The sequence below is a fragment of the Doryrhamphus excisus genome, linkage group LG17, assembly GCF_037039965.1.
Source record: "Doryrhamphus excisus strain RoL-2023G ecotype Guam linkage group LG17, RoL_Dexc_Guam_v1.1, whole genome shotgun sequence".
In the NCBI taxonomy this organism is placed as follows: domain Eukaryota; kingdom Metazoa; phylum Chordata; class Actinopteri; order Syngnathiformes; family Syngnathidae; genus Doryrhamphus; species Doryrhamphus excisus.
Window position 1 is genome coordinate 14,261,858 of NC_136373.1, and position 10,003 is coordinate 14,271,860.

The 10,003-nt window shown below is 37.0% G+C and overlaps 2 protein-coding genes across 2 annotated transcripts; both read left to right on the forward strand.

The window, feature by feature from the left end:
* The first annotated feature begins 206 nt into the window (after window positions 1–206).
* Window positions 207–1,495, forward strand: LOC131137143 (TYRO protein tyrosine kinase-binding protein). The gene is made up of 5 exons (XM_058084740.2): window positions 207–587; window positions 659–676; window positions 750–884; window positions 951–1,003; window positions 1,100–1,495. Exons 1-5 carry the CDS (start codon window positions 551–553, stop codon window positions 1,145–1,147), a joined length of 291 nt encoding a protein of 96 aa, XP_057940723.2. The 5' UTR covers window positions 207–550; the 3' UTR covers window positions 1,148–1,495.
* A 5,125-nt stretch (window positions 1,496–6,620) lies between these two features.
* On the forward strand, window positions 6,621–8,191 carry LOC144901977 (TYRO protein tyrosine kinase-binding protein-like). Its single transcript, XM_078798059.1, has 5 exons — window positions 6,621–7,314; window positions 7,386–7,403; window positions 7,477–7,611; window positions 7,678–7,730; window positions 7,827–8,191. The coding sequence occupies exons 1-5, from the start codon at window positions 7,278–7,280 to the stop codon at window positions 7,872–7,874; spliced, it is 291 nt and encodes a 96-aa protein (XP_078654185.1). The 5' UTR covers window positions 6,621–7,277; the 3' UTR covers window positions 7,875–8,191.
* Window positions 8,192–10,003: the final 1,812 nt, after the last annotated feature.

Consider the following 10,003-nt stretch of genomic DNA (forward strand, 5'->3'; position numbering starts at 1 on the left):
TGCAACTGAACGGACTGAACGGGTATTTTAGGGGCGGTGACCCTGTTCATTCTGTTTACAAAAAAAAGAACTAGTTCTTTTGACCCGTTCGTTCATGACCGACACACCATTAATCTTCACCGCCTGGGCAACATTCCCACTAGCTTCCTGGACAAACTTATGTTTGATTCATTCATTTATTCATTTTCTACCGCTTTTCCTCACGAGGGTCGCGGGGGTGCTGGAGCCTATCCCAGTTGTCTTTCGGCGAGAGGCGGGGTACACCCTGAACTGGTCGCCAGCCAATCACAGGGCACATATAGACAAACAACCATTCACACTCACATTCATACCTATGGACAATTTGGAGTCGCTAATTAACCTAGCATGTTTTTGGAATATGGGAGGAAACCGGAGTAGACTTATATCTGAGTAATCGGCTTTTCATTGGTTAATATTTTATAAAATGAGGAAACTACAAACTCCTTCCTCGCCATCGTTCATCACATGAAAGCCTCACTTCCTCTGTTTGCCTACCCGGTGGAATATCACTACTGTACTCCAAACAAGCATGAAGGACACACTTTGTATTGGCGGTTCACTATTTGGTGAGTGTGAAAACCTTGGTTTTTAATGATATATTTCGACACAGTTACTATTAATAACTTTTTTTTTGCAGGTTCAACAGGACAACAAGGTAAGGCTATTTTTTTACTCCTGTTTTTACTCCGGCTATTGATTGTATCATCTTTCTGTTTTGGCTTTAACAGAGTGTGGATCCTGTTATCTTATTAGCATGCAGTCAGTAGTAGCGATGATTGCCTGTGATATCATCTTGACCGTTTTCATCGCTATTTCTGTCTTCTACATTGTCACCCTCCACAAGAAAAAGAAAGAACTTAATGGTAAGCCATACATTCACAGTATAACACAAATGACCATTTGTGTTTGACTAGTTGTGTTTTGTTCAGTCGCAACCGCAAAGGAGGAAAATCCATCCCAGATAACAGAACCTCCCTATCAGGTCAAGTGGAATTTTATTTTCTTTCATCAAAACAAGCCTTATTAAATCCATTTAAATACTCTAATACGCTAATTGATGTCTCGTTTTTGTCTGTAGGAGCTACATGGAGGCCAATCGGATGTGTACAGTGAACTCCAATACTAGGAAATGAAACAGTGGTTTTGAACCATTTTGAACCGCATCCCTTAACTGTGTTGCGTGTACTCACACGCAAGTTTGCACTCAGAGTTCAATATCCAATTTAAAATTTCATGTAGATGTATTAAAGTAACACAAACAGTTTTTTTTTTCTTTTTTTTATTTTTCCAGAAAATGTCAATGTTTGTAAAATTAAAACACGCCATACAATGACATATTGTGGCATGCAGGAACCAATCATGAGCTATGAAAAAAATCACAAAGAGCTTATTAACCCATCCTAAATTGCAAGAAGTCATGCCTCAATACAACGGTCATGTCACAAAAAAACACTAAAGTCATCACACAACAACTTAACACCCAATAGATAGCTAGGAAATATACAAGACAAGTACCAATATGAAATGTTTAACTCGTATTGGTACTTGTCTTGTATATTTCCTTTGTGTGTATTACCTTTTGAGTGTTGAGTCGCTGTGTGATGACTTTAGCATTCATTATTAGGTTGACAAGCTCGTTGTGAATTATTTTGTGATCGGCTCCTGCTAAAGAAAGAACCACCGTTTCTTAACTGATTTGAGCACATTATTGACATAAATGGTACTAAATATGAAATAAAGGAGATATCACAAGAGTAGAATATAGTGATAAATTAGCAGCACCACTGTATGAGCAGCAGGGTTCAAAGCTTATACACTTGGAAATGATGCTGATACTGATTTTCAGTACTTTTCATGTCTTAAGATGCCGGTCTCCAATGTGTAGCATATAGCTAGCAAAGTTTATTGGCTTGTGACATATAAAAAAATAAAATTAACTGGCAAAATAAGACATGTCGGAGCAATATCGCCACACTGAATAGAAGAAAAGGTAAAAACATAAACTAATACTAATGACTATTTGCAGTTTTTTCATCAAATATACACTGCATTGGGTATTCTGTTTTTTTATTTATAAAAAAAGTGAAGCTCAGAGTTAAAAAAAAAAAAAAAATCTAAGAAATCAAGTTTGACAAAACCAAGCTATGTTACCTAAAATAAGCACAATTATCTGCTAACTCGACAAAAACTATTGCCTTACCCAAACCCCATTGTACTTGTTTTGTCGTAGCTCAGATTTAGAACGCTTTCTATGAGTCAACACACATGAGCGACTGAGTCACTTCATTGTGAGGAACAATTGTAGTATTCCTAAAGTATTCCTAATAGCTGCATGACAAGCCGTATGAACACAAACACACTTAAACCAAAAAAAAAACCAAAAATCCACGGTTTTTGGATCACTTCCACCAAGAGGCTTGGCTAGTTTCTGGAATAAGCAGGGTACTTGGCGTGTGTTGGGGCTAAAAAAAAAAACACACACGAGAAAAACATATATGATATTTGATATTTGTTCAATTAAAAAAATGTAATCTCATCAAGACTTACCTAATTGATGTGTTTCGGAGCTCACAAATTCTGTGGTTTCTGTGGAAATAATATCGGAGTGTATATTATTGTCATGTTCATATTGCAGCGTCGCTAGGAGCACTTCCTGATTACCAGCATGCTTTGCGGCAAAGTGTATATAAATAGCGCTTGCTATTTTGCATTGATGTGTGATGTTTTGGGGTTTTTCTGGTTACCCCACCATAACTGAGACTGCTACCCTGAGTGATCACATTTAGTGAATTCGGGTTAGAATCTGTTGTTTTGAAAGGAAGTCTTTCTTTATCTGTGCTTAATAATAAAGTCTTCCTCTATCTCAAGACCCTTAAGCTACACAGTATCATTACAGTACTCAAAAGGCATGGATATGTACAGTGAAGAAAATAAGTATTTGAACACCCTGCTATTTTGCTATTTCTCCCACTTAGAAATCATGGAGGGGTCTGAAATTTTCATCGTAGGTGCATGTCCACTGTGAGAGAGATAAACTAAAAAGAAAAATCCAGAAATCACAATGCATGATTTTTTAACAATTTATTTGTGTGATACAGCTGCAAATAAGTATTTGAACACCTGTGTATCATCTAGAATTCTGACCCTGAAAGACCTGTTAGTCTGCCCATTAGAAGTCCACCTGCACTCCATGTATCATCCTGAATCAGATGCACCTGTTTGAGGTCGTTAGCTGCATAAAGACACCTGTCCACCCCATACAATCAGTAAGACTTTAACTTGTAACATGGCGAAGACCAAAGAGCTGTCCAAAGACACCAGAGACAAAATTGTACACCTCCACAAGGCTGGAAAGGGCTACGGAGCAATTACCAAGCAGCTTGGTGAAAAAAGGTCCACTGTTGGAGCTATCATTAGAAAATGGAAGAAGCTAAACATGACGGTCAATCTCAATCGGAGTGGAGCCCCATGCAAGATATCACCTCGTGGGGTCTCAATGATTCTAAGAAAGGTGAGGAATCAGCCCAGAACTACACGACAGGACTTGGTCAATGACCTGAAAAGAGCTGGGACCACCGTTTCCAAGGTTACTGTAGGTAATACACTAAGACGTCATGATGTGAAATCATGCATGGCACGAAAGGTTCCCCTGCTTAAACCAGCACATGTCAAGGCCCGTCTTAAGTTTGCATATGACCATTTGGATGATACAGAGGAGTCATGGGAGAAAGTTTTATGGTCAGATGAGACCAAAATAGAACTTTTTGGTCATAATTCCAATAAGCGTGTTTGGAGGAAGAAGAATGAAGAGTACAATCCGAAGAACACCATCCCTACTGTGAAGCATGGGGGTGGTAGCATCATGCTTTGGGGGTGTTTTTCTGCACATGGGACAGGACGAGTGCACTGCATTAAAGAGAGGATGACTGGGGCCGTGTATTGTGAGATTTTGGGGAACAACCTCCTTCCCTCTGTCAGAGCATTGAAGATGGGTCGTGGCTGGGTCTTCCAACACGACAACGACCCGAAGCACACAGCCAGGAAAACCAAGGAGTGGCTCCGTAAGAAGCATATCAAGGTTCTAGCATGGCCCAGCCAGTCTCCAGACCTGAACCCAATCGAAAATCTTTGGAGGGAGCTCAAACTCCGTGTTTCTCAGCGACAGCCCAGAAACCTGACTGATCTAGAGAAGATCTGTGTGGAGGAGTGGGCCAAGATCCCTCCTGCAGTGTGTGCAAACCTGGTGAAAAACTACAGGAAACGTTTGACCTCTGTAATAGCAAACAAAGGCTACTGTACCAAATATTAACATTCATTTTCTCAGGTGTTCAAATACTTATTAGCAGCTGTATCACACAAATAAATTGTTAAAAAATCATGCATTGTGATTTCTGGATTTTTCTTTTTAGTTTATCTCTCTCACAGTGGACATGCACCTACGATGAAAATTTCAGACCCCTCCATGATTTCTAAGTGGGAGAAATAGCAAAATAGCAGGGTGTTCAAATACTTATTTTCTTCACTGTATGTTATGTTTTATGTTATGTGTTGTGTTATTTTATGTTATGTTTTATGTTATGTGTTATGTTATGTTATGTTTTGTGTTATGTGTTGTGTTATTTTATGTTATGTTTTATGTTATGTGTTATGTTATGTTATGTTATGTTATGTTATGTTTTGTGTTATGTGTTATGTTATGTTTTATGTTATGTGTTGTGTTATTTTATGTTATGTTTTATGTTGTGTTTTATGTTATGTCATGTTATATTTTATGTTATGTTTTGTGTTATGTTATATGTTAATTTTTTTTATGTTTTATGTTTTATGTTATATTTTATGTTATGTTATGTTTTATGTTATTTGTTATGTTATGTTTTGTGTTATGTGTTATATGTTATATGTTATATGTTATATGTTATATGTTATGTTATGTTTTATGTTATGTTTTATGTTATGTTTTATGTTATGTTATGTTATGTTTTATGTTTTGTTATGTGTTATATTATGTTATGTGTTTTGTTATGTTATGTCATGTTTTATGTTATGTTTTATGTTATGTTTTATGTTAAGTTTTATGTTATGTTTTATGTTTTGTTATGTGTTATATTATGTCATGTGTTTTGTTATGTTGTCATGTTTTATGTTATGTTTTATGTTATGTTTTATGTTATGTTATGTTTTATGTTTTGTTATGTGTTATATTATGTTATGTGTTTTGTTATGTTATGTTTTACGTTATGTTTTATGTTGTGTTTTATGTTGTGTTTTATGTTATTTTATGTTTTATGTTGTGTTTTATGTTATGTTTTGTTATGTTTTATTATGTTATATTATGTATTATGTTATGTTTTATGTTATGTTTTATGTTATGTTTTATGTTATGTTTTATGTTATGTTTTATGTTATGTTATGTTTTATGTTTTTTGTTATGTTTTATGTTATGTTTTTGTTATGTTATATTATGATACCTGTGGATCAGAACCAACTTGTACACGAGGGCAATTCAATATTTTCAGAAAGCTATTTCCAGTAATATTCTTATGTTTCTTATATATGTCAATGCATTTAAGTTTTTCTTTTGACCTCACCAAATGGATCTTATTGTCATAAATATAGGTCCAAAAGCAATATTTACATTGGTCCAACATCAACAAAATTAGAATATACGTATCAGTGGTTCTCAGCTGGTGGGTCGGGGCCCAAAAGTGGGTAACGGAGCTGTTTTTTTTGTGTGTGTGTCCCATCCAGCCATTGGGGCAGATAGTATTGTTGATCTAAGTGCCCATACGGGAAAAGTGTAAGCTACAACTTCCCTGTACTATGAAATTTTATGTGTCGTTGGTTGATTCCTAGACTTGATTCATTGTGTCTAGCCTTTTTTTCCCAGTGCCACCCACTCTTCTTATGTTACGTGCTCTACTTGTCAGACAGCCCTGTGCCGTGCTACACCATCGAGCCTGGCATGGTGGCAGGTATTGTTAGCGCAGATGTGGTGTTGACTCTCTTCCTGGTTTTCCTCACCTACTTTTGCACCATCTCCATGCATTCAAAAAAGCATCGTCGAGGACACGGTGAGGCAAAATGCTTTGTGTGTGTGTGTGTGTGTGGGTGTGTGATGTTCCAATGATGATGATTCATTAACATATTGTCCCATCTGACATCTCTTCACAGGTGACAAAGTGTATGTGAATTTCTCCAGACGCAAGACCTGATTTTTGTATTAAATTGTTTGGGAATTTATATTCAATCCACTTTTGTTATTCATTCATTTTCTACCGCTTATCCTTATGAGGGTTTTGAGTGTGCTGGAGCCTATCCCAGAAATCTTCGGGCGAGAGGTGGGGTACACCCTGGACTGGTGGCCAGCCAATCACAGGGCACATATAGACAAACAACCATTCACACTCATTCATACCTATGGACAATTTGGAGTCGCTAATTAACCTAGCATGTTTTTGGAATGTGGGAGGAAACCGGAGTACCCGGAGAAAACCCACGCATGCACGGGGAGAACATGCAAACTCCACACAGACATGGCCGAGGGTGGAATTGAACCCTGGTCGTTAACCTTTGGTGTGTCGGTCATGAACGAACGGATCAAAAGAACTAATTCAATTCGGCATGACAATAGGACAAGCACGCAAAAGGAACGGTGAACTGACTCTCCAGCCAATCAAAAAAAAACATTTGCAACTGAACGGACTGAACGGGTATTTTAGGGGCGGTGACCCTGTTCATTCTGTTCACAAAAAAAAGAACTAGTTCTTTTGCCCCGTTCGTTCATGACCGACACACCATTAATCTTCAACGCCTGGGCAACATTCCCACTAGCTTCCTGGACAAACTTATGTTTGATTCATTCATTCATTTATTTTCTACCGCTTTTCCTCACGAGGGTCGCGGGGGTGCTGGAGCCTATCCCAGTTGTCTTTCGGCGAGAGGCGGGGTACACCCTGAACTGGTCGCCAGCCAATCACAGGGCACATATAGACAAACAACCATTCACACTCACATTCATACCTATGGACAATTTGGAGTCGCTAATTAACCTAGCATGTTTTTGGAATGTGGGAGGAAACCGGAGTAGACTTATTCCAATAATGAAGCTTATATCTGAGTAATCGGCTTTTCATTGGTTAATATTTTATAAAATGAGGAAACTACAAACTCCTTCCTCGCCATCGTTCATCACATGAAAGCCTCACTTCCTCTGTTTGCCTACCCGGTGGAATATCACTACTGTACTCCAAACAAGCATGAAGGACACACTTTGTATTGGCGGTTCACTATTTGGTGAGTGTGAAAACCTTGGTTTTTAATGATATATTTCGACACAGTTACTATTAATAACTTTTTTTTTGCAGGTTCAACAGGACAACAAGGTAAGGCTATTTTTTTACTCCTGTTTTTACTCCGGCTATTGATTGTATCATCTGTCTGTTTTGGCTTTAACAGAGTGTGGATCCTGTTATCTTATTAGCATGCAGTCAGTAGTAGCAATGATTGCCTGTGATATCGTTTTGACCGTCTTCATCGCTATTTCTGTCTTCTACATTGTCACCCTCCACAAGAAAAAGAAAGAACTTAATGGTAAGCCATACATTTACAGTATAACACAAATGACCATTTGTGTTTGACTAGTTGTGTTTTGTTCAGTCGCAACCGCAAAGGAGGAAAATCCATCCCAGATAACAGAATCTCCCTATCAGGTCAAGTGGAATTTTATTTTCTTTCATCAAAACAAGCCTTATTAAATCCATTTAAATACTCTAATACGCTAATTGATGTCTCGTTTTTGTCTGTAGGAGCTACATGGAGGCCAATCGGATGTGTACAGTGAACTCCAATACTAGGAAATGAAACAGTGGTTTTGAACCATTTTGAACCGCATCCCTTAACTGTGTTGCGTGTACTCACACGCAAGTTTGCACTCAGAGTTCAATATCCAATTTAAAATTTCATGTAGATGTATTAAAGTAACACAAACAGTTTTTTTTTCTTTTTTTTATTTTTCCAGAAAATGTCAATGTTTGTAAAATTAAAACACGCCATACAATGACATATTGTGGCATGCAGGAACCAATCATGAGCTATGAAAAAAATCACAAAGAGCTTATTAACCCATCCTAAATTGCAAGAGGTCATGCCTCAATACAACGGTCATGTCACAAAAAAACACTAAAGTCATCACACAACAACTTAACACCCAAGAGATAGCTAGGAAATATACAAGACAAGTACCAATATGAAATGTTTAACTCGTATTGGTACTTGTCTTGTATATTTCCTTTGTGTGTATTACCTTTTGAGTGTTGAGTCGCTGTGTGATGAGTTTAGCATTCATTATTAGGTTGACAAGCTCGTTGTGAATTATTTTGTGATCGGCTCCTGCTAAAGAAAGAACCACCGTTTCTTAACTGATTTGAGCACATTATTGACATAAATGGTACTAAATATGAAATAAAGGAGATATCACAAGAGTAGAATATAGTGATAAATTAGCAGCACCACTGTATGAGCAGCAGGGTTCAAAGCTTATACACTTGGAAATGATGCTGATACTGATTTTCAGTACTTTTCATGACTTAAGATGCCGGTCTCCAATGTGTAGCATATAGCTAGCAAAGTTTATTGGCTTGTGACATATAAAAAAATAAAATAAAATGGCAAAATAAGACATGTCGGAGCAATATCGCCACACTGAATAGAAGAAAAGGTAAAAACATAAACTAATACTAATGACTATTTGCAGTTTTTTCATCAAATATACACTGCATTGGGTATTCTGTTTTTTTATTTATAAAAAAAAGTGAAGCTCAGAGTTAAAAAAAAAAACAAATCTAAGAAATCAAGTTTGACAAAACCAAGCTATGTTACCTAAAATAAGCACAATTATCTGCTAACTCGACAAAAACTATTGCCTTACCCAAACCCCATTTTACTTGTTTTGTCGTAGCTCAGATTTAGAATGCTTTCTATGAGTCAACACACATGAGCGACTGAGTCACTTCATTGTGAGGAACAATTGTAGTATTCCTAAAGTATTCCTAATAGCTGCATGACAAGCCGTATGAACACAAACACACTTAAACCAAAAAAAAAAAAAAAAATCCACGGTTTTTGGATCACTTCCACCAAGAGGCTTGGCTAGTTTCTGGAATAAGCAGGGTACTTGGCGTGTGCTGGGGCTAAAAAAACACACACACAAGAAAAACATATATGATATTTGATATTTGTTCAATTAAAAAAATGTAATCTCATCAAGACTTACCTAATTGATGTGTTTCGGAGCTCACAAATTCTGTGGTTTCTGTGGAAATAATATCGGCGTGTATATTATTGTCATGTTCATATTGCAGCGTCGCTAGGAGCACTTCCTGATTACCAGCATGATTTGCGGCAAAGTGTATATAAATAGCGCTTGCTATTTTGCGTTGATGTGTGATGTTTTGGGGTTTTTCTGGTTACCCCACCATAACTGAGACTGCTACCCTGAGTGATCACATTTAGTGAATTCGGGTTAGAATCTGTTGTTTTGAAAGGAAGTCTTTCTTTATCTGTGCTTAATAATAAAGTCTTCCTCTATCTCAAGACCCTTAAGCTACACAGTATCATTACAGTACACAAAAGGCATGGATATGTAAGTGTTGTACTACATACTGTTTTTGGTTTTCATTATTAATCTATTCCAAAACCTTAACCTTAGGAAATAATGTAATAATACAAATATTAATTATAAAAAAATATTTAAAAAATTATAAAAAATATTTAAAAAATAATACATTTGTTGCAGACATTATATAATATTACAAATATTATAAAAATACATTTTCATATTTTACATGCAGAAAACATTCATTCATTCGTTTTTGACCACTTATCCCCACAAGGGTAGCTGGTGCTGGAGCCTATCCCAGCTGTCTTTGGGCCGGAGGCGGGGTACACCCTGGACTGGTGGCCAGCCAATCACAGGGCACATATA